General features: G+C 44.8%; 1 protein-coding gene across 3 annotated transcripts in view; it reads right to left on the bottom strand.

Moving 5' to 3' along the window:
- LOC147895753 (sphere organelles protein-like protein) overlaps positions 1-25,802 on the bottom strand; it is a 206,801-nt gene that overhangs the window by 77,981 nt on the left and 103,018 nt on the right. For all 3 annotated transcript variants that reach the window (XM_087382373.1, XM_087382374.1, XM_087382375.1), the window contains exon 3: positions 15,281-15,556. In XM_087382373.1, coding sequence (XP_087238499.1) covers positions 15,281-15,556 — 276 coding nt within the window. The remainder of the gene's footprint in view (positions 1-15,280; positions 15,557-25,802) is intronic.

Here is a 25,802-nt window from a genome sequence, read left to right as displayed (position 1 = left end):
AACCTCTCAGAATCAAGTAACAAAAATATGCCCAAGCTTCAAAGCTTATGCTTGCAAGATACTCTCTTGTCCCAAGGTGTACCTGTTGCAAGAAAAATCTCCAAAGTCAACATGAGGCCTTCCAAGGCAACACGAGGTCTTTCCAAAATGCAAATGAAGCTGAAATTGGAAAGAGCCAATGCAACAACAGCTTACCCAATGATGTAGCCCGAAAGGACAGCAATGAAAGGCTCTGAATGCGAGCAAATGAGGGCTGGAAATGAGGATTACAGCAAAAGAAGTGCTCCCACGAGGAGGAGAGCACTTAGAAATGGAAAGAAAGAGATCCCATGGAGGAGAACTCGCAGCTTGAGGCAAAGGGATGCCAAACGAGGAAGAATGGGCTCAAGAAGTGGACTCCAGATCACTTCAACACGCTCCAAAAGCTCCAACAACCGGCACACAGCTCGAGGCAGCTCCAAAATGCTGGCACGCACCACGAAAGAGCTCCGAAAGCTGGCTCCCACCTCGAAACAGCTTCAAAATGTTGGCCCGCAGCTCGAGGCCGACCGTACAGCCCTAGATCTGAGTTCTGCAGGTCCGTACAGTGCTGTAACAGTCTCCGTACAATCATAAATGCATTGTACAGAATGCGTACAACATTAAATGCAGAAGAAAACAGTCCGTACAATCTTCAACGGGCACAAAAATCGATGCAGCAGGTCCGTACAGTGGCGCAGCAGGTCCATACAAGGAGTGTGGACCACACGTTTGAAGTTCCCTGCAATAAATGCAGCCTATAGCTTCCGTACAATTCCGTACAGAGTGTACGAAAGCCGTACAACTAGGTTTGCTGCAGAAAAGTGCTGCTCCAAAATGCCTCTCCTTCGCAGTAAGGGCTCCCAAATGCGAACTCCTCGCACCAAAATCGAAGCTCTCACGATGGAAAAGCTTGGAGAGGCCTCAAACACTCGTGGGACTGTGAAAACCAGCAAGATGATCAGGAATGAGGGCTCCAAAGGCTGCCAAACAGCTTGGGAAAGCTGTCAATGGCTGAGGGAAAGGATTCCCCACCTGCTCTAATACCACTGTTGGGTGTTGGAATCAATGGAAGCAAGAAGGAGAAAAATGAGATGCTGTAATAGATTACTGCAAAACTGAAGTGTGGAGGCTCAAGGGAGAGCCAACATAACAAAACCCTAGGGCTAAATGCCCTAACTGGACTAAGTGTCCTAATTGACCTAGATGGTACATAAACTAACCGTACCAATAGTCCTAACTGACTATAACTAGGCCTACAAGGCACATACCAAGGTATAAGTGGCATCTATGGATAGCCCATGAGATGGCCTACACGTACATCCTGCTGTACAGCTCTCCGCACAACCCGCCGTAACCCCTCCGTACAGCCCATCGTACACTTCCGTAACCCCTCCATACAGCTCCACAACCCTTCTGTACAACTCGTCGTATGCTCTCCGTACAGTCCCTGACAGTTTTGATGATGATGGTGAAGCTAGAACAATCTCTATCGCCAAGGGTAAAGGTCATGCTGTCCTTACGTTTAATTCACGAGATTTATGACTCAAGATTCTACAACAATCTTACAAGCTGAAAGATACTAAGCTATAGATAGCCAAGGAACTCCCAAGCGCTCAGCTGAAAGCTAAAGCAATGGAATTAGCCGAAGTTAAGGCTGCCAGGAAGGATGGTAAATGGGCAGTGTATCATGGAGGAATAGCACTTATTAAGGACTTTAAAACAAAACCAAAAGACTCTCTATATTAAAATAATGTATGGCCGACTATATGTTTTTCTAGGATATAATGTAGGTATTCTAAATAAATGGAGTTGCTTTCTGCACTCTCACGGAGCTGCCATGTGCCCTCCCTAAGCTAATGTACTGGATGGCTTTTTTCTATTGTCCCATAGACCTTTGGTCTCCTGTGGACGTTAATAGACGAGATGATTCAAACGTTTCAAACCCAAATTCATTCCAACATTGTTTTGATTCTTCAACCTTTTCAGCCCAAACCTTAAGGGAGAAGCTTGGTTATATAAGTCGGATGTGTGAAGATCCACACTTTTCGAAAATGCAAATGTGTGCAATGCATGCAGAATTTGAATGCCGATTGGCCCTCCAATGGGGAAGAGCGCCCTCGTGAGAGTACTTGTTTCTTTTTCGACCTACATGCAAGGTGGGAGAGAGATGATGGATGAATGCAATGTGGTAGAAAGAATGCTACGTGAGATTCACAATGAAAGGGTGATACCCTTTCATTAATGTCCCTTGAGATCACTCAAGTTCCATCTTCCCATTTACACCTACCCTTAGCCTATGACCCATGCACCTACCATTCAATGCACTCTAATGCACCCTTTCCCTTTCCTATTGCCCCTAGGACCTAGACACGTGTGTGCACATCTTTATTACTAATCATTGGCCAATGTTACATAGTTTTGGCGGTACTATTTACACCGCTTGATCGATCATAAATACAAACATATAACCGCACCATCAAATTGGCGCCTAACAATAATAAAATTCTAATGACTATTAATTAACTAAATAATCATTTCTCTTGTCATGACACTCCCTCCTGCTTGAATGAGCAGAAGTCCTCTTCTGGATTATTGCTTGTCTCTTCCTCTTATGTGCACTTTCTCTTGTTACTTCTGCCATTGCATCGCCTCTTTGTAATCTGCGAGTATCTGTGGAAAATCTGTAAAGAACTCTTCTTCCATCCATTGTGCATCACTAGCTGGCTGGTTTTTAAACTTCAGTAAATACATATATCTCTTCTTTCCACGAGTACTCTTCTCTTTATGGTACACGATCTGTTTCGGAGTAAGAACTTCAGTCCCATCTTCAAGTTCAGGTTCTTCTTGATGCTGAGTATCTAAAAACGCAGAAGTATCGCCATGATATCTCTTCAAATTGCTCACATGAAAGATGTTCTTCATACGCCAGTGGGCTGGTAACTTCAGCTCATACGCTCTGGATCCTTCTTCTGGATATAAAGCTGCTGAAATCTGAAATGGACCATAAAACTTCGGTGCTAGCTTGACATGTTTGGTACTTCCTCTCACTGTCTTGATTCTTCTTTTATCAATCTTCAATAAAACCCAATCATCCTCCTTGTAATAAACTTCTTTTCTTTTTTTATTGGCTGCCTTGGATTGTTGAACCTGGGCCTTCTTAATATGTTCTTTAACCTGCTCAATAACCTGTGACATATCCTCAGCAAACTGGTCAGCAGCAAAAATTCGCTCCCCCAAGTGTGTTATTGGAGTGGGTAAACATTGCCCATAGATGATTTCAAATGGGGCTTTCTCGGTGGAAGTATGTACAGTGTTATTATAAGCAAACTCTAACATGGGTAAGAACTCTGGCCACCTTCTAGGTTGGTCATGGACATAAGCTCGAAGTTAAGTAATTAAGGTTTGATTGGCATTCTCACTTTGTCCATCTCCTTGAGGATGGAAGGCTGTAGTAAATTTCAGTTTGGTTCCGAGATTCTCTAATAGTGCTGTCCAAAAGTTGCTAATGAAACGGCCATCATTATCGGATACAATGGATTTTGCTAACCCATGTAACCTGAAGATTTCCCTAATGAATAACCTTGCTGTTTCAGGAGCAGACAACTCTTTTTTACAGGGAATAAAATGAGCTTGTTTACTCAGCCTATCTATAACAGTGAAAATCTGGTCAAATTGACCAACCTTGGGGAAACCAGACACAAAATCCATTGTAATGTGTTCCCACCTTTCCGAAGGAATAGGCAAAGGCTGCAAAAGACCAGCAGTCTTACTTGTGTCAGATTTAATGCACTGACATACGTCACATTGTTGAACAAAGGTCGAAACTTCTTTGCGAAGTTTAGGCCAATGGAAGTATCTCTCAATATTGTCAATGGTCCCTCTAATGCCTCTATGTCCAGAATATGGACTCGCATGTAACTCACTCATGACTAGATACCGAAATGTTTTGGGTACACATATGGCACGTCCCAAAAATAGGTATCCCTCCACGATGGAATAAGCCTCTAAATCCCCGACCTCATTAAGCTGAATCTTCCCCTAAATGTCAGCGAAGTCCTCATCTAAAGGATAAGCTTCAACCATTGCTCCTGATGATTTCTCCTTAATCACAGAAACGTGATTAACTTGGGGCCGTCTACTCAAAGCATCAGCTACTAAATTCTCCTTTCCTGGCTAATATTCGATATTTGGTTGCCCAAAGGATTGAATATATTCAGCCCATTTGATTTGCCTTGAAGAGACAATGGGTTGAGAAAACAAGTGCTTGATATTTTGATGGTCAGTCTTAATCTTGAAAGGAAAACCATATAAGTAATGCTTCCATAACTTTAGAGCATGAATGACTGCCAATAACTCCTTCTCATACGTGATATATTTCAATTCAGCCCCTTGAAGTTTTCTACTCTCATAAGCAATGGGATGCCCTCCTTGCATCAACACTGCCCCAATCGAGGTACCACTTGCATCCGTACATACAACAAAGAACTCTTTGTCCATGTCCGGAAGTGTTAACACTGGTGCAGTCACTAATGTTCTCTTAAGCTCCTCAAAAGCTACTTGGTGAACCTCTCCCCACTCATACAAGGAATGCTTCTTCAACAAATCTGTTAGTGGGGAAGCAAGACGTGCAAAATTCTTAATGAATCTGCGATAATAACTACACATCCCTAGGAAGGATCTCAGCTCATGTAAGTTTTTGGGTATTGGCCATTCAATTATGGCCTTGACCTTTTTAGGGTCAACCCGAATTCCCTCGGCAGACACAATGTGTCCCAAATACTCTATTTCTGTCTTGAAGAACTCACTCTTCTTGATATTTAGGAACAATCGATCCTTCCTTAGGAGCTCCATCACCTTAGCAAGGTGATCCTTATGCTCTTCCTCATTCTGGCTGAACACTAAAATGTCATCAAAAAAGACTATGACAAATTTTCCCAAGTAGGGTCGCAAAACCCTTCTCATTAGCCTACTAAAAGTGGCTGGAGCATTAGTTAGGCCAAAAGGCATGACCAAAAACTCATAATGTCCAGTGAAAGTGCGAAAAGCAGTCTTATGTTCATCCCCAGCTTTCATACGAAGTTGATGATAACCAGATTTCAAATCCAATTTGCTAAAAACTTTAGCACCTTTAAGCATATCCAATAAATCATCCACTCTTGGAATCGGATACCGGTTCTTAATCGTAAGTTTATTCAAAGCACGGTAATCTATACACATACGATATGATTCATCCTTCTTCTTAACCAATAATACAGGTGCTCCAAATGGAGAACTGCTTGGTCGAATCAGGCCTTTTTGCAACAGATCTTCAATTTGTTTTTCTACCTCCTCCATTTCTATCCTGTTCATCCTATATGGGACTCTACATGGAGGAGAAGCTCCTGGCTCTAATGGCATGATCATCTTCTCTCTCCATAGGCAATTCGAATGAGTCATCTCTTGAAAATCGATCCTCATAAGCTCTAAGGAACTCATTTCTCTTCCGATCTTCTTTTGAGATATGAAGATCTCGTGAATCCCGTATATACACAAGATTACAATCTACCCCTCTTTTTACCAATCTTTTCGCTTGGGTAGGAGTAATCAATGGAATTGTATACACGTCCCGATCCCCTACGATCCTTATGTTTTCATCCTTATGTACAAAGCAACAATGATGAGTATGAGGATGAATAGCAGGGTTAAAATCATACCGCCATGGTTTACCTAGAATCATGTCAACGTCTTGTAAAGGGGCTACTAGAAAATCCCTTCGATCTCTATATTTTTGCATACGAAAAGGAATATTTCGTACTAAGGATGTGTCTTCTTCATTGTGTCCCCTAAAAGCTCCTGAAAGCGACATGTTTTTTATAGGTTCTGGTTTAAGATGGAGTAATTTTGCCAATCTATCACTTACTAAGTCATAATTACATCCATCATCTAGGAGAACCACTATTCTCTGTCCATTCACGAATCCATACACCTTAAAAAGATCATGAGGCCCAAAGGTATTGGCTGAATGGACAGCATTCACTATTGGCTCAATAGTCACAGTAGATTTCGAGGGTGACAAGGTAGAAGCCTCACCCTCCTGCTTGGATGCCTTGGCTTTCCCTTTTACTAAATTCGTCTTGGCAATCTTAGCCAAGAGAACGGGACACTTATGCCATACGTGCCCTGGCTTATGTTTCTTACAACCGAAACATTTTCCTTCCTTAATCAACTTCCTCTTCTCTTCGTCAGTCATAGAAGGAAATGGCACCCATCCAGGACGTGATTGGCTATTCACATTCCTTACAAGAGCTTTACCCTTCCCTTTATTATTCTTAAACCCGTTTGGTTTCCTAAAAGTGGGTATATTATTGGTCTTAGATGATGACCCATACTCCTTATTGAAGGGTTTACGAGGATTCAATTTTCTCTCGGCTATTTCAGCCAGCTTAGTGAGGTCCTTAAGCGTGGTCGGGTTAAACATTTCAACCTCGTACCTTACTTTTGGGCTTAAAGCTGCTAAATACTTCTTTCTCCTATCTTCCTCACTCTTTTCGGGTAACTCTAGAGAGAGTTTCCAAAATCTGGCTGTAAAATCTGCATTACTCTCATTATCGAACTGCCTAAACCTCTCCCAACGAAAGGTTAGGTTCTCTTCATGCCTCGGTGGCATGAAAGTGGTTTTCAGTTGCTCCACAAATTTAGCCCATTCATGAATAGGCTCTTTTCCTGTTTGTGACAAGAACCACCACATTAGAGCATCCTTCTGCAGATGCAATGTGGCAAGAGCAAGCTTCTCTTGCTCGGTCTTGTCTTGATGGGCAAAGTATAGCTCAAAATGACGAATCCAATTGAGGATTTTGTCAACCTCCCTTGCCCCATCATATTTGGGGAACTCAATTCTCTCTCGCGGTTGGAATTTGGACCTCTTAGAAGGGTTACTCAACTCTTCATCCCCGAAGTTTAAAGTCCTCTTAGTCCCTAATCTTGTCATAATGGACTGCTCAATCATATTGCTAAGCTAGAAAACCAGCTTATCAACAGGAGTCTCCTCTCTTCCTCTTGCACTTGGATTAGAATCCATGTGTATTGGGTTTTGAGTTGAAGGCGTGAACTCATCACCTTGTTCTTGGCTGGTCTCATTTCTTCTTTCATTACGAAAGGAGAACTCCCTATCAGTAGGTTCTTGAAGGAGAGACTGCTGTAAATCTATTTGTGGGTTATCATACTCAAGATGTGTATAACTCTCACCTAATCCATCCTCTTCAAGAGGGGGTGAAGGTGTTCTTTCTCTCTCCTTGGGGTAATGGAGGAAAAGGAATAAGTTCATTGTTATATGTCCGTTCCCCTTCCATTCTTTCCTTTTATTAATACAAGAGAGAAAATGTCTTGCTGTAATTTCAAAAAAGAAGGTTTATTTTACAGCAAACTTCAAGTGTTGTAGAGGTGGTGGTACTTATCCAACTCCCGCTTCGTTTGTGTTGAGAAGACACTTAAAATGACCTCCTTTCCCTTCTTTTTCAAGCTTTTCTTCTTGTATTTCTGCTGTAAACTGGTACGCTCCGTTTGGGCTACTTGTTTTGAGCGGATTGGAGCTCTAGATACCGTTATAGGGCGTACCTGATGGGCGGATCACTCCCTTAAAATCTTATTCCGATCCGACTTCCCATTTGGGTAGAACAGGGATCCCTTTTTCTCATGGGTAGAACGGGGATCCCTTTTTCTCACGGTTTAAGGGTACATTCACGTTGGGGGGGGGGGGAGGGCGGGGCGCAAACAGAACACCCCGTTCGCCGTTCGCCGTTGAAGGCCATAATTTTTTTCAGAAAAAATCCCTTGTCTCAGAACCTCGAGATCGGTTAGTCGTGATCCTTTTCCGCCAACCTCTCTTGCGACTTCCATCGTTCGCAACTGTCGCCCACTTCTCGTCCCGTTCGTGGATCGTCGCCGCTCTGATTACCAAATGTGAAGATCCACACTTTTCGAAAATGCAAATGTGTGCAATGCATGCAGAATTTGAATGCCGATTGGCCCTCCAATGGGGAAGAGCGCCCTCATGAGAGTACTTGTTTCTTTTTCGACCTACATGCAAGGTGGGAGAGAGATGACGGATGAATGCAATGTGGTAGAAAGAATGCTACGTGAGATTCACAATGAAAGGGTGATACCCTTTCATTAATGTCCCTTGAGATCACTCAAGTTCCATCTTCCCATTTACACCTACCCTTAGCCTATGACCCATGCACCTACCATTCAATGCACTCTAATGCGCCCTTTCCCTTTCCTATTGCCCCTAGGACCTAGACACGTGTGTTCACATCTTTATTACTAATCATTGGCCAATGTTACATAGTTTTGGCGGTACTATTTACACCGCTTGATCGATCATAAATACAAACATATAACCGCACCATCAAATTGGCGCCTAACAATAATAAAGTTCTAATGACTATTAATTAACTAAATAATCATTTCTCTTGTCATGACAGGATGCATATTTCGGCATGCATAAGGTTCAATAAGACAAGCGCCTTGCGTAGATTCAATTGTATTTGCGAGCAAAAGCATTTACATTGTGGCCCATCATCTAGTTCCTAAACCCACCACATGGGCAGATTAAGGTACCTTTTCATGATGCTTTTGTATTTCTGAATTATTTTAGCAATCATAAGGGCTTCGCAAACTCCCGGTTGTATTTTTGTTCAATAGTTTAAAGATCTGGTGACAAAAGCCGGGATAACAACCGAGCTCATCACTACCAGATGTTTACTTTGGGCTTACCTACCAAGTACCACAATGAGGTAATGAGGAATCAAATCACCTTGGTTGATGATGCTATTCGCTATGTGCACACGTACGATGGTATAATAGTTACTCTCAAGAAAAGGGACGGTCTAGCTGCAGCACTATTTATAAAAGTACGTTCAAAAAGGAGGCAATAAAAAGCAAGGTTCTAAAGGATTTCCACGGACACTACCGCTTCTACTACAAATCGTATGTTTCAGCCCAAAGTGACCAAAGTTGGATGAAACCAAGGTCAAGCAAGCAAAGGAGAATCTATAATTTGAATGTATGTCACCTGAGCATTCAACTAAAGATTGCCCTAATAAGTCAAAAGTGTGCAAGGGGCGAATTTGGTGGAGGTTGTATACATACATACATACATATACATATACATCTCTCTCTCTCTCTCTCTCTCTCTCTCTCTCTCTCTCTCTTTCACGGAGACACACGAGAGTCCAGAGAGACCTTTGCCACGAGTGACAGGGTATACATGGAGATCTGCCTTCACACAGCACACCCGAACATTTGGAGTGAGAGGATCTGGAGGAGTGGCCATTTTGTACAGAGAGCATCTCGATCGGATCATCACAGTGGAGAGAGCGGATTCACATGCCCGATTCTTGTGGGTACGCATCTGCCGCAGAGCCCCTCAGCGAGATCTGTTTATTGCAGTTTGCTACTTCCCCCCGGCGCAGTCGATCTATTCTTCCACTGGACCAGGCCAGTCCATATTTGAGGATCTCTCAGCGGACATTGCAGATTTTTCACATCGCGGAGAAGTCATCCTTTTAGGAGACTTCAACGCGAGGACCTCAAACAGACAGGCCCTCACTTATGACTTCATGGAGGATCCGGTCATACTCCCAGCATTTCACGATGATAGCCTCTGTCGGACTTCATCAGACTGCACAGTACAGCCCACAGATCAGGGACGTCAGTTACTGGAGCTCCTCACCTCGCACAGTATGGTCATTTATAACGGCTTGTCCAGGTGGCCACAGTCTGCCATGCCTACATTCTCTTCTGCTTCTGGGCATGGTACTAGCGTGATCGACTACATCATAGGTCCCCCGACTCTAGTCCCTTCCATCCATAGCCTTACTGTTAGCCCCTTCATGCCTTCTGCCGACCATGCACTCATCCACTTTACTTTGACTAATGTCTCCCATGACCCACCCCCCCCTCGTTATCATGACCGCCAACCCTATTACGAGATTCATTTCGACCACCAGTTCGATGATGTATATAGCCAGAACCTCAGCCGCCTACTCCGTCCTCATCTATTAGATGCTCTACCATCCACGCAGGACCGGTGGGAACTTGTACATACTTCACTCGTTTCTGCCGCTCACATGTCGTTCCCTGCCACATGTCATTCGTCTAGTCCCCCACCGGTTGGTCTTGTTCCTTGCAACGGTTGGTATGACGAGGAGTGTAAGGAACTCCGCAGGAAACTTCACCTTGAGACCAAGGAGAAGTCTCCCCTCCTTGCCGAAACCAAGAGAGACTACAAGTGGTTGGTTAGGCGCAAGAAACGCCAATTTCTAGCCCGGAATGAGGAGGAGCTGAGAAGCTTGCTTTTCAGCTGTGACTCCAAGGAATTCTGGAGAAAATTCCTCCGCTCGAAGTCTCAGAGCCCCCCTCACAGATCCACGTGTCTAGTCTGCATACACTTCAGCTCTATACGATGTTCCAGATCAGCCAGCCAACGATTTATCCCATTCCCCTAGGCCAGCTTCATCTAGTCTCTTCACACCAGAGAGTGTCCGTGCACAGCAGTCCACCGATTGAAGAACGGGAGAGCTAAGGATCATGATGGATTGCAAGCGGAGTATGTAATCCATGGGATTGATGCCTTAGATTTTGTTCTTTCCCGTCTCTTCAATGAGTCTGTTTGTACAGGCCTACCACAGTCCTGGTTAGGCAATACCATAGTACCTATCCACAAGTCGGGGGACCCTATGGAGCCGTCGAATCACAGGACCATCATGATTGGCCACGTTATGGCCAAGATCTATGCATCAGTTTTAGAAAGCTGTATAAATGACCATGCCGAGATGACAGGACTCAGAGCCAGAGGGCAGGCTGGATTTCGCAGGGATCATTCGACACTTGACCACATCCTCACACTCAGGGCACTGGTAGAGGAGGCGAAGTCACGAAGGCAACGGCTTTATTGTTGCTTCGTGGACTTCAGGAAGGCATTTGACACAGTTCCGCGATTCAGATTGTTTCAGAGGATTCGCCATATGGGCTTCAGTGGAGAGATACAGTGGGCTATCATGGCTTTGTATGAGAGGGTCACTGGTCGGGTTCGGACACGTGAGGGGCTCTCAGAGGAGGTATGCAGCACGATTGGGGTGAAGCAGGGTTGCCCGCTCTCTCCTACTCTCTTTGGATTATATATTGATGAGCTAGAGATGTTTATACAGATGACAGGCGGTGTGGGCTCTACTCTCTCAGGATCCTCCATTCCTATCCTCCTGTATGCGGACGATGTGGTTCTCATTTCCTCTACTGCTCAGGGCCTCCAGGCACATATTGAGGCACTCCACAGGTTTTGCCGGGACAGGGGGTTGACCGTAAACCTTGGCAAGACCAAGGTTATGGTTTTCAACACCTCTGATCGTATTTATAGCACGGATGAGTTTTGCTTCACATATGACGGACAGCCCATTGAGCTTGTTAGAGAGTACACTTATTTGGGGGCAGTTTTCAGGGGACCGGTTTTCACCATGACATATGCAGCACGAGATAGGATTAGTAAAGGGTATGCTTCGTTGGCTCATCTTGAGCGTCAGTGTTTTCAGTCCCACTTTCAGCATCCCGATACGAAATCCTTGCTTTTTGATACATTGGTGAGACCAGCTGCGATGTATGCAGCTCCTTTCTGGGCAGGAGACCTCGGCGCTGCAGATTGGAGACGAGTAGAGAGGTTACAGATCATCATGTTCTCTCGGCTCATTAGGGCCAAGGCTACAGTTCCGCACGAGATCATGCTAGCAGAGTTTGGAGCTACTCCCCTTGCATTGGATGCAGCGTTTCAGTCGGTCATGTATTTGCATAGGGTTAGGGAGTTTGGAGACTCAGCAGCAGGCAGAGCTCGGTTGCCATGGTTAGCACTTGCATCTTCTATGGAGTTGGCACGATCTGGGGCCCGATACTGCTGGTACTTCAGACTCACTAGGTGGCTCACATCTCTTGGACTAGACATGGATAGACTGCCTCCCTTCCGATACAGCATAGATGCCCCTCATCTCGAGTTGACTCGCCACGAGCTTAGCCAGGTCACGAGAGCAGACTTGCTACAGCTTGTATCGCACTTGGATTTATCCCACGCAGCTTCCGACGAAGATGGCCACATATCGTGACCACTTCCTTCGGATCTCAGAGGATGGATTTGTCATTCCACCAGGCTATACAGGTATCCACATGTCCCACTCACTGAGGATTGCCCTTGGCCAGCTTAGAGTCTCTTCGCATCAGCTCGAGATAGAGGCTGGTAGGATGCGACGCATGGAGGATGGACGGCGACCAGTGCACCATGGGAGAGGTGGAGTCAGAGGAGCACTTCATTTGCAGATGCCCGCTATATTATGAGCTCAGAGGTAGATTCCACTGTCTCTTCACGGATGGCTTTGGACCTCTCTCACGAGTGATGGACTACGAGGATCAGCATTGCCTAGCTCTTTATGTCAGGGAGGCCACTATGCTTCGACGAGACTACCTCAAAGACCATCAGCACAGACTGGAGCGTGATAGAGCCCAGCCTGATAGAGCTCAGGCACACGCTATACCAGAGGACAGAGACCAGGAGGAGCACGAGGAGGTCAGAGCTCACACAGGACACATGCCTCCACCCTGTGGATGTACATATGAGATGGTTTGTAGACGCCGCAGGATCTTGTTACATAGGGGACGTACTCGTCGCTTCATCTCCAGACAATCCAGGATGATGGCAGCTTTTCGGAGGAGACTTACTCACGGAGATCTCGCCCCACCAGCCGCTCACCTCACCTTTGCTCAGATTTGTACTCTCATAGCAGGAGGCAGAGTCGATGGACAGGATTTCCAGTATTATTTTGGTTCTCAGACTCCGTGACACCTGGACTTGTATCTTTGCATTGGCATATTGTACTCATCCCCCCATTTTGCACCCAGGGGCGGTTTCCTTGCATCGAGTTTACTTTGTATTTAGGCTCAGATTTGACATTATGTACTTTCACTTGCATTGTATTGCGTAGCACTTAGATGATATTCGACGATGCCTCTTCTTTGTGGCACGTTGATTTTGTGCTATCTTGTATGCAGAGTTCTTGATGTCCCATGGGCCCATTTTGGCCTTTAGTGGACAATAATACACTTTCTTTCTTTCTTTCTTTCTATATATATATATAATATACAAAAATCTCCTATGTTGGAATTCATCACTAAGATGGATCTACTTCTATGGATTGTGAATTTAGTGCATCTGTATTTGGTCCCCATCGTTTACTTGGGTATAAAGAGTTTCTTGGGGGACACCCTATGGATGTTATCTCACAATTTCATGAATTATCGCTTGGTGCGGAAACTCAAGGTGCCAACTGCAGTATTTGGTCAACTTTCAAAGGGCCATGATCAGGAAGTTTGGGATTGCATGGTTCTTAAGCCGGAATTGCAAATCCAAGACTATAATGACACCCTTTTTTTTCATACGATAAACCTGGATCGTTACGTATAAATTTGGGAAAATCCTCGTTTGAACTAAGTGTGAAAAGCAATTTCCAGCCAGCATTTTTGTAGCTGCAGCTGAAACTAATGCAATGATTAAAGGTACGGATTATAAGGCTCACCCTTGCCTTTTTAAATACATTGAAGGCATATATGAATCGTTTCTATTCTCTAAGTTGCAAGGTTATGAATTAAGTTCCACTAATGGTGAATTATTCAGTGATGGTTTGGATAAGGTAACTTCTGAACAGCAAATCATTCAATCAATTAAGAATGATTATGCTGATGTCTTTTTGCATTTGGAATTGAATTCCAAAAAACTGGAATCAACTCTCTCTCTCTCTCTCTCTCTCTCTCTCTCTCTCTCACTCTTATTTAAAACATAAAAAGCTAAAAGGACCCTTTACACTTATGTATCGCTTCCTACAAAGAGGCAAAATTACATTCCTAACTTAGAAAGCACAAGCATACTCAATCAAACTCTCTTTTAATAAATTGACTATTGAAAATAAATAAACCCTTACATGTATGCATGACCTGACAGATCCTTTACATAGTGTAATGTACTTCACCCACATCGATCTACATTCAAGATATCATCAAATCCTTATTAAAATACAAAAAGTTCCTACAAGTGGTTTTTAAACCCGGTTAAAACAGGTGCAACTGAATATGCTATTGGAATTTGGGGCAGCATTGTATCCGGACGGGAGACCAATGGCATTCAAGAGTTAAAATTTTATTCAGCTGTAAATGTGGTATCATACATAGGAAAAGGAACTCATAACAATAGTTCATGCTTTGGAAGTTAGGAGAGATTATCTTTATGGCTCGAAATTTATTGCAAGGACTGAAAGAAGTTAGGAGAGATTATCTTTATGGCTCGAAATTTATTGCAAGGACTGAAAATCACTCCTTGAAATATCATTGCAATCAACCTTATCTTTGGCGATGGAGCTTGGAAATCTTGATGGGTTGAATTCATCCACGAGTTCGAATTTGAGATTATTTGCCTAAACGGAGCATCTAATAGGGTTGTCAATGCCCCAAGTATAATCTAGAATGTAGATGAAATTTCCTTTACACAAATCTTGTCAAATTTCTACCTTTCTTTTAGAAGGACTTGCTAGGCGATAGGTACTTAGGTAAGATTTGGCAACAGGTTTACGCAAGTAGCTCACTGCAAGGTTGGGTTACACCCGTATCCAAATAGGTAGGGCAAAGGAAAAGATAATTTAAAAACATCCATAAGGAATGGATTACTATTCGGATTGGGCATAGTTTGTGTACAAGGGAATGATGACATTAGGCACCACATATTATTTGAATGTCATGATGTCCCTAGTGCCAAACATCCGGGTGTACACAAAACTTTGGATTTGATCAAGAGGCATGTTTATTGGTTAAGTTAGACTTATGTTATTAAGTGTCAACAATGCTCACTAAATAAGGCCGAGCATCATATGACTAGAGGAATGTTGACGTCATTACGGAAAATGGGACAGTATCTCTACAGACTTTGTGAGGGTTGGATTACCATATTCAACCTCTATATGCCCCATTGCCCTCAATTCCAGACTTGATATCGCATGAGAAAACAATTGCCATCCATCCCGTAAAAAGGCGTCTAAATTTTGTTCAGTTCTCCTGATTATCATGCATGCACACACATATGCTTACACACATGCACATGGAAATGAACCAAGGATTGAAAAATAAGTAAGTTGTTTCTAAGAGTAAGAAGGCATTAAGCTTAAGAAGGAAAACGGCAAGTGAAACTGGCAATTACTCTTCGTCTCCACCCCTTTTCCGTTTTTTCCCCAATTTTGGCTTTGCACCGACAATCGCCTTTGGAAGCAAATTCTCATGATTTGGTGCCTCAAATGCATCTTCTTCCTGTTCACTTTGATAACCTCCTGTCTCCTTCTCAAATTCTTCAGTTGCACGAGGTTTAACTCCAGGTATTCCCTTCATATCAATAGTGACAGAGTCACCTGGACTGGAGCTGCTTGCATTGTTGGTGTTTGGATGAGCTGGTATTGTTCGTACATTTTGCTTGTTCACACTGAGACAAAAGTTATCACAATACCTTAATGAGCATAAAACTAACAAAATTGATAGGAAACTATGCTAGTAAACAAAGAAATTTGTATCACAATTGAATACTACCCAACAAAGCGATTTATGGATAATGAACCACAGCTCATGGAAAACTCAGTCAAAAGCTGACTCTTTCCACAAGTAAGCAGCCATACATCTCACTGAGCTCTTTAACCAACTTTTGTTCAAACTAAACAACTAGTTCTCTAGGGTACGTTGATTAATATGTACCCAAGAAATTTCAGGAAAACTACAATAGCAAGAGAGAGAGGTAGCTAATAGAATTCATGCGTGTCCTTCCAATACGTGGAAAGTGGATGCAAAATGCAGCAGAAATCTTCCATGCAAAAATTGGTTTAAAACTGGCAAAAAATGTATGTTGAAAGGCTAGATCATTCCAATAAAGTTTATACATTTCACATTGGCATGAGAAAGAAAGAAAGTCTATTAACGTCCACTGGAGACCACAAGGTCTATGGGACAGCAAGAAACCCTCTAGTACATCTGCTTTAGGGAGGGCACATGGCTGCTCCCAAGGAGTGCATAAAGCCGCCCCCATTATTTAGAATAACTACATGATAGTCTGGAAGAGTAAATGGCCATACATCAGTTTAAGACTGAGAGTCTTTTGGTTTTGATTTGAACTCTCTGCTACGCATTCACGGTAAACTGCCCATTTTCCATCCTTTCTGGCAGCCCTGACTTTAGCTAATTCAGTTGCCTTAATCTTAAGTTGAGCTTGTGTAAGCTCCTCTGCTATCCTTCAACTTGTAAGATGGTCGAAGAAGCTTAATCTGCATATCTTTTGACTTCAGTGTAAGGATAGCATGACCTTTATAGTGCAAAATAGAAGCTGGCCTGGAGTCGTCATCATCCTGCTCATCATCATCCACCCATTCAATGTTGGGCAAGCTTGCTTTGATCTTTGTCAATATTTCACTATATGTGTCCTCCTCTTTGTACCCATCTTCTAGGAGTCCCCCTATTCTGATCTTCAGCGCATTATCACATCTAGCTTCGTGTTCTTTAATCTTTGCTTGAGTATCTAACTTACATGGTTTGGTGTCCACTTCCACAATCACTTCCTTCTTAGCAGTTTGTACTTCAATGTGAACAAGATCTTTGACTGTAGAGACTAGCTGCGGCGTAGGGGGGGAATCCTTACAAGATTTTATAGCCTCATCAATTATTGCCTGCTTACCAAGCCCTTCCAGAATGTGAAGTCGAGCCTTTACTTCTGCTAGTTCCAATCGTAGCTCTCTCACTGCCTGCTGCAGATAAAAGATCTGATCCTGTTGCCCAAGGATGGGTCATTTTGAGCCGTCTTATTGGTAATGCCGTGCATATGGAGAGGGTGTCATGGCTGCAACTGTAGAGTAGTGAGTCTTGATGGATGGTGAAGGAGTTGAGGGAGTTGAGGGGGACTTGGAGGAGAGGGTACGCCAGTAGTCCATAGTTGGCTGTCTGTTTGAACCCCCTAGCTTAACCTAAACCCCAGGGTTGGATTGGTGTCATGTGCACAGATTGGTATCTGATGTGTACTAGGTACACAGAACTAGCTCAGGTTAGCCTGGGGAGGCTTAGAGCTAGGCAGGCTTGATTCTCGGGTTGAGTGGCAAGAGTACGAACTATTTATAGGTCTTCGCTATTTTTGGCGCCAGGGCCCGAGTCTATAAAAGAGGCCCAGGGGGTTCAGTTCTCAGTGTGCAGTTGGGAGCAAATCTCGTTCCCAGGTGCCAGGTCTAATCCTGGATTGAGTCGCGGACGCGCGCCTGCATCTTAGCGTAGCCCAAGGCCCAGTGGCAGATCCAGGGCTTCACAGCGCCACCTCGTGGTATGGGACACCAGGATGGTTTGGATCTGATTGGGAGTTCGTGCCAGTAGCTCAGCTCGTGGCTCGGAGGGGACATCTTCTGATTCGGGATCACATCTCGTAGATGTCATGGTTGGGTGGTGAGCAGCCTGCTCAGATCTGATGTTGTGTGGGGTTTGTTTTGCAGATCAGGGGTTTCAGGAGTGCTGGGATGTGTCAGTTGGTATCAGAGCCAACTCCTGAGGTAGGAACTTCTGATGCGAGAACTTTTGACGAGTTTTCCCTCCAGGTATGCCCTAAATTTCGAAATCTGTTGCTGCGTTTTTGCTGGATACCTGGGATAGGAGGGGTGGAGAGATATCTGAGAAAAGGAAGAAGAAAAAGAGAGAAAGAGAAATCGAGATCTTTGAAGGCCTGTGAGAGAAGGCTAGAGGAAGGGGAGAGAGAGCAGAAAAGCAGGAGAGAGGGGCGGAAAAGAGCAGCAAGGGAGGCGTGGAAGAGGCGCCTGGGATGGTACGGAACAGGCTGGGGGCAAAGAGAGGCTCGTGAGCCTGCGCAACAGGCTGTGTACAGCCTGCGCATAGGGCTGCGTGCAGCCTGCGCAGGGGGTGCTTTTTTCGAAAAAGCACCCCTCCAAAGCTAGGGGGGCTTGGCCTTTTTTGGAAGCACAGCTTCCAAATAAGGCTGCCCTGCACCCTATATAGGTGGGGGCAGGGTACCAGCCTACCCACAAGCCAGCCTACAGCTTCGAGGCAGCACCTCGATTTCAGCGCCAGCCTGCGTCAGCCGACCCTGCCTGCGCCAGCGCTGCCCTGCATTGTGCAGTTTGCAGCATCCGTACCCTGCCAGCGTCAGCCTGCAACAGCCATCATAGGCTCTGCATCAGCACCGTACGGAATTGTACGGAATACCTGCGTCAGCCCTGCATCTGCTGCTGCGAACTGTCTGTGCACCTGTACCTGCAGACTGTACGGACGCCGTACAGCCACGTCAGCAACTGTACGGCCTCCGTCAGCATCTGTACGGCCTGCGTCAGCAGCCGTACAGCCACGTCAGCAGACCGTACGGCCTACGTCAGCAGACCGTACAGCCACTTCAGCAGCGCGTGCATCCGGTTGCGGGTTCGGAGAGGTCTCGGGATTCGTGGGCTTCCGATTCGCCAGGTTCCAGCATCTCCTTCCGTCAGCATCTTTCGGGACGGTTTTCTTCTGCTCCATTCTCCTCTGTACTTCGTTTAAGTCAGTTATTTCTCTCAGTTCGTATTCAATCGAATTTCAGCCATGTCTGATGCTCCAAATCCCGAGTTCACCATGGGAGAGCAGGACTTGGATTACACTCCTGTGGGAGAGGAGGATCAGGGACTCTATGACGACCTGATAACCAAAAAGGCCTTCAGTGAATTTACGACAGCTCTTGATGGCAAATTCGAGCAGGTCAATGCTAATCAATCGGGGTTGACACAGCAACTCCAGGGGATACAAGCAACTCTCACCCTTCTGGCTAGCACTGTACAGGCACTCACGCATGTGGATGCCATGGCTTCAGTGCTAGGCCGGAATATAACTCCAGATCCTTTTCCAGGTGACCAAAAGTCAAGAACAAAGGAGGTAGTTGACACTTGGTTGCACAAGTGGCAGGTACACTTCCAATTCCACCCCTATCCAGATGAGAAAAAGATCCAGCTTGCAGCAGGGTTTATGTCAGGTAAAGCCTTGCTATGGTGGAAAGAACTCCAGCCTAAGCCTGATACTCGGACAGATTTTGAGGGCATCTTCAGGAAGGAGTTCCTGAAGAAGGAGGATGACTACGATATTGTTGGCAAGCTCAAGGCCCTCGATATGTCAAAATTAAACTTGACCTTTGAAGATTATCTTCAAAGATTTAGGGATCTGCAAACCAGGGCCACTCAAATGGATCCAGTGACCTTGTTAGGTTTCTTCGTGGATGGTTTGCCAGACTCCTACAAGTTGCAGATAAAGAACAACAAGTGCACAACGTTGCAGGAGGCCATGACATATGCACGCATATATGATGATACCATGGCCGGTACCAAGGCAACCACAGTTACCGATACGAGTGGAAAGAACAAACGCAAGTTCTTTCAGCATACGACTGGTATTGCGGAGACGAAGTCTACGGACAACACCTCCAGGAAAAGCTTAACTCCAGCAAAGAATGGTAAAGCCCGTTTCCTTCGCACTCTGAGGCTCAAGAAAGAAGGGCAATGCTTCTATTGCGAGGAGCGGGGCCACACAAAGAATGAGTGTCCTAAGCGGAAGAACCAAAAGTTGGTGCTAGGACCGAAGCTCCAGGCGGGTCCACGTACCGCAGCGAAGGGAGCAAACCAAGTCGCGATGACAGGTATTTCAGTAAATGTCATTACCTGCCCACTCTCTTGTAATTGTACTTTCAATACTTCGTTGTTTGGTTCCCATGACCTTTTCCGAGTTTATGGAGAAGTTAGGGACCAACAGGTTCACATTCTCTTTGATCCGGGCAGCTCTCACAATTTTGTTAATTACAAATTTGTGCAGAAGATGGGGCTGTCCACAGTACCTAGCGACCACACCTATGAGGTGCAGCTTCCAGCGGGGAAGCAGTTTTGGGATCGCAAGGTTGAAGCGCTTCCTATCCGGATTCAGGCCTACACGGGAGCTCTTACATGTTATGTTATGCATCTGGAGCATGTAGACTTGTTGATCGGGATAGAGCGGTTTAAAACCCACAATATTCAGATCGGATGGACGGAGCATACGCTTTCTTTTGTAGATAAGGACACCCAATTTTGTATTCAGTGTGATCAAATTCCCCCTTCTCAGGGGCCTATTGTATCTGCGATGCAGCTTCGGAATATATTAAACAATTCTCATTATGATGTCTATCAGTGTGTTTTGATTCCACTTTCTTCATTTGTTGTTTCGGTAGTTAACAAGAATGAATTAAGTGTGTTTGAACACCGAGAATTGAGAATGTTGTTAGATAATTTTGAAGACGTATTCCCAACTCAACTGCCGGAAGGATTACCTCCAGAACGGACAGTAGATCATCACATAGACTTAGTCCCAAGGGATCAACCTATCAGTGTACCACCTTATAGGATGAGCCAGGTAGAGGAGGATGAGTTAGCTATCCAGCTTCAGGATTACCTGAATATGGGCTATATTCGCCCAAGTAAATCATCTTGGGGTGCACCTGTCCTCTTAAGAAAGAAGAAAGATTCTTCCTGGAGAATGTGTATAGATTATAAACGATTAAATAAAGTCACAACGTTCCGATGATTTGATAGACCGTCTGGCCGGAGCGAAGTATTTCACTAAGATTGATTTGCGTACGGGTTATCACCAAATCCGTATCTATGCTACCTTTTGGACACTTGTATTTGAGAAGTTTAAAACTACTCTAAGTATGAGTTCCTCGGATCATGCACAATCTGATGGCAGTACAGAAAAGGCCAACTAGTTGGTTGAAGACATGCTTCGGGCATATGTATCTAAGAGACAGTCTTCATGGGAAGATTATCTACCTATGATTGAATTTGCTTACAACAATGCAAAGCATTCTAGTACGGGTTACAGTCCTTTTATGCTTATGTACGGGTTTCAACCTAAGTCACCAGTTATGGTTGGATTAAAAGGGATTCAAAATGATGCTGCTAAGAACTTCTTGCTAGATATGCAGGAAATGTTGCAGTTTGCCAAGGAGTCTATTAGAAGTGCCCAAGATCGGGACAGATTTTATGCTAATAGACATCGTTCACCCAGAGAGTTCTCTGAAGGAATGATGGTATATTTGAGAATTCCTAAGGAATCCAAGAGCCTAAGTACTGGTTTGGTTCCGAAATTATCCCCCAGATACTGTGGCCCATTCAAGGTCATTAAAAGAATTGGACCAGTTGCATATCGACTAGAATTGCCTCCAGATGTTAAAATACATCCAGACTTTCATGTCAGTAGACTGAAAGAAGTCTTGGGTGCAGATGATCAACTTGTTTCTCCTCATGAGATTATAGAAGTTACAGATTTAACTTTTATTCCTCACGAACCTGAATGTATTCTTGAATTTCGTGAAAGACAGATTCGTAATCGTACTATCACGGAATACAAGATCAAGTGGAAGGATCGTGTTGAGGAGGATGCAACATGGGAGACATTACAAAACCTCCAAAGAACATTTCCAGATTTCTTAGCGAACTCAGGAGTGAGTTCTTAGAGGAGGGGGAGTATGTCATGTGCACGGATAGGTATCTGATGTGTACTAGGTACACAGAACTAGCTCAGGTTAGCCTGGGGAGGCTTAGAGCTAGGCAGGCTTGATTCTCGGGTTGAGTGGCAAGAGTACGAACTATTTATAGGTCTTCGCTATTTTTGGCGCCGGGGCCCGAGTCTATAAAAGAGGCCCAGATGGTTCAGTTCTCAGTGTGCAGTTGGGAGCAAGTCTCGTTCCCAGGTGCCAGGTCTGATCCTGGATTGAGTCGCGGACGCGCGCCTGCATCTTAGCGTAGCCCAAGGCCCAGTGGCAGATCCAGGACTTCACAGCGCCACCTGGTGGTATGGGACACCAGGCTGGTTTGGATCTGATTGGGAGTTCGTGCCAGTGGCTCAGCTCGTGGCTCGGAGGGGACATCTTCTGATTCGGGATCACATCTCGTAGATGTCATGGTTGGGTGGTGAGCAGCCTGCTCAGATCTGATGTTGTGTGGGGTTTGTTTTGCAGATCAGGGGTTTCAGGAGTGCTGGGATGTGTCAATTGGGGGTTAGCCCAACTCGAGGTTAGGGTTAGTTAGCTTCTTCTAACGGGTACGGAGGGAGAGGTACGAATGGAGAGGTACGGCTTCTACTGACAGGCCGTACGATACTGGTTGCCTGCTAACGGGCTGTACGTGTAGGCCATCCTCTGGTGGTTCTAGTGATGTCCTATAGGCCATGGTATGAGCCTTGTAGACATAAATAAAGACATTTATAGTGTTAGTGTCTTTTAGGCCACATAGGACACTTAGTCCTAGGTCTAGGTACTTGTATCTTGTACTCCTTTGTTTTTGATTATCCAACTTTGACGTGACGGCTAAGGCCTTTATCATCAACTCTTTTGCTACCTGCACTCTCTCTCTCCTAAGCGATCCTATAGTGGTATCAGAGTTGGGGCTTGACTCGTCTTCCTACTTCCGGTCTTCCTGCTGCAACTATCCGTATTTCTTTCGTACGTCTGCCCGTACATTTGACGCCGTACAACAGTACCTGCGCCATCGTACGTCCGTACCTTCACCCGTACAGGACTGTACCTGCATCGTCGTACATACGTACTTGCGTACTAAAGGTGCTGTAACTGGTTCGTACACTCGTCATACAAGGCTGTACATGCGCCATACAGTGGTCCGTACTATACCTGCGACGTACAATCACGTATCTGCATCGCTGTACATCTGTACACATCTGTACCAACACTCCGTACTTGCCCGTACAAGTATCATACTTATTTCGTACAACAATACGTGCATCGCCGTACTTGTGATCCGTACACTTTACCGTACATTTGTACCAACCTACATCCGTACAATATACCGTACCTTCTCAGTATCTTCGTTGTACTTTGTACCTGCGTTGTCCATACAGCTAGTACTTCTTTCAAGGTCTTTGTACAGGTGTTCCACGTACACAGTCACATTCAGGACATTGGTATTTTTTGGGGCCTTCAGTTCATTTCACCTTCTTTGGTCTGCAATCTCTTGCTATTTGCAGTACATTGGGTCAGATTACAGGACATTGAGTCACTTTTGCAGACATTGAGTCAGATTTTCATACATTGGGTCACATTTGCAAAAATTTCAGCAAAATTTGGGGCTTTTCTGCATTTGCCCTCTTTTTGGCCTACTTGCCCTCAATAAATTTGGGGCTTTTGCCAGATTTGCTGTTTCTGCAGTGAACATTGCCTGCCACAGTCACATTTGGGTCAGATCTGCATTTGCCCTTTGATTTGGGTCAGAAATTTGCAGATATTTGCTGTCATTTCTTAACAGCCAGCTTCTTGCACTGATAGCCTTGAGGCTTTTGGGTCTCCCTCCAGGCAAGCATGCCATTGGAACCAAGTGGGTCTACAAATTAAAAAGGAAATCTGATGGCAGCATAGATCGATACAAAGCCCGTCTTGTTGCGAAAGGGTATGCCCAACAACAAGGCATTGACTTTGAGGAGACATTTGCTCCCACATCCAGGATTACTACCATTAGATGTGTCATTGCCATTGCAGCCCATCATCATTGGCAAGTGCACCAACTTGACATCAAGACTGCTTTTCTTCATGGGGATCTGCAGGAAGAAGTCTATGTCACACAACCTCCTGGCTTTGAGGTTGTTAATTCTGAAAATAAGGTATGCCGGCTTAGAAAAGCCCTTTATGGTTTGAAGCAGGCACCCAAGGCATGGTATGCCAAAATTCATGCACACTTACTATCCCTTGGTTTTCAGAACAGTCCCTCAAAACCCACTCTATATGTCCGTGGGAGTGAATCTCATTTTTTAGTGCTGATTTTATATGTGGATGATATGCTCATCACGGGCCCAGATACTCAGCGAATTGCAGCTTTCAAGGCTGATTTGCAACAGATTTTTGACATGTCAGACATGGGACAGCTCCATTATTATTTGGGCATTCAGTTTGCTCATGTTGAGGGGGGTATCATGATGTCTCACTCCAAGGATATTGGACAGCTCCTTGATCGTTTTCAGTTCAAGGATTGCAAGCCAATCTCTACTCCAGTGCACCCTAGCTTCAAATTCTCAGCTCATGATGGGAGCCCACCATGTGATATCACTCTTTATGCCTTATTTATTTATGTCACACCAGACCTGACTTACAGTATGCAGTATCTCAGCTCAGCACATTCATGCACGTGCCCAGTTCACAGCATTGGCAGGTAGTGAAGAGAGTCTTCAGATATCTCAAAGGCACTCAAGATTTAGCCCTCTTCTATGGTGATCAGGGTTCACTTACCATGTATGCTTACACGGATAGTGACTGGGCAAGATGTTCCGACACCAGAGTGTCACATACTGGCAATTGTTTTTTGCTTGGCAATTCATGTATCTCTTGGCTCAGCAAGAAGCAACCCACAGTTGCCACATCTAGCTGTGAGGCTGAGTACAGGGCAGCTTTCACCGCTACAGTAGAGTGTGTTTGGCTTTGACAGTTACAGACAGACCTTGGTATTCGCCAGACATCCTCCACTATTGTCTACACTGACAGCCAGAGTGCTTTGGCCATTGCGCGTAACCCAATGTTTCATGCGCGTACCAAGCATATTGAAGTTCACTATCATTATGTTCGAGAGCGGCTGTCAACAGGAGACATAGAGTTGTCCTATCTTCCCACTGAGGACAACATAGCTTATATGTTTACAAAGGCACTTCCTCGTCCCAAGTTCAAAGTCTTTCGACAGGCTTTACACTTGGTTCCCTTTGTTGCATGATCTGACATCCCTTGTACATTCATAGGTGGCTATATCCTTTTGGATGAACATGTGCCACCATGACCAGAAAATACCAGGTATTCTAAGACGTTTCCACAGTACTTCAACCCATCCCATGGAGGGGGGTTTGTAGGCCATCCTCTGGTGGTTCTAGTGATGTCCTATAGACCATGGTATGAGCCTTGTAGGCATAAATAAAGACACTTATAGTGTTAGTGTCTTTTAGGCCACATAGGACACTTAGTCCTATGTGACACCTAGGACACTTAGTCCTAGGCCTAGGTACTTGTACCTTGTACTCCTTTGTTTTTTATTATCCAACTTTGACGTGACGACTAAGGCGTTTATCATCGACTCTTTTGCTACCTACACTCTCTCTCTCCTAAGTGATCCTACAGTATGGACGGGGGGAGAGGTACGGACGATGGGATTGTACGATACTGGCTGCCTGCTGACGGGTTGTACGGACGACAGTGGTACGGAGGTACAAATGAGGTACGGACGGGATACAGAGTACGGACGATGTACGGGGGTACGGAGGTATGGACCGGGAAAGAGAGAGAGGGAGGCTAACGGGAGAGGAGAGGCTAGCGGGAGGGAGAGGCTAAGCAGGAGAGGCTAGCGGGAGGGAGAGGCTAAGCAGGAGAGGCTAGCGGGAGGGAGAGGCTGAGCAGAGAAAGGCTAGCGGGGAAAGGCTCTATACTTGTAGTTCATGCAGCAGAAACATCCCATTGTAAAATCAACTTGATCATGTATGTCACAACTTAATCCCCCCCTCTTCATTTATCACCCTATACTACTAGATTATAGAAGCACCCTAGTTATCCAACACGTACTATCCAATTATTCATGTTTGTCACACCTTCATCTTTCAACAGATTGCATTGTTTGCAGATGTAATTAAAGAATGCTAGATAATTGCCCAATGAACTGTCC

This window comes from Dipteris shenzhenensis, chromosome 12 (assembly GCF_047967505.1).
Source record: "Dipteris shenzhenensis isolate YYH24624 ecotype China chromosome 12, Dip_SZ_1.0, whole genome shotgun sequence".
Taxonomy (NCBI): domain Eukaryota; kingdom Viridiplantae; phylum Streptophyta; class Polypodiopsida; order Gleicheniales; family Dipteridaceae; genus Dipteris; species Dipteris shenzhenensis.
This window is presented reverse-complemented; position numbering and strand designations above follow the sequence as displayed.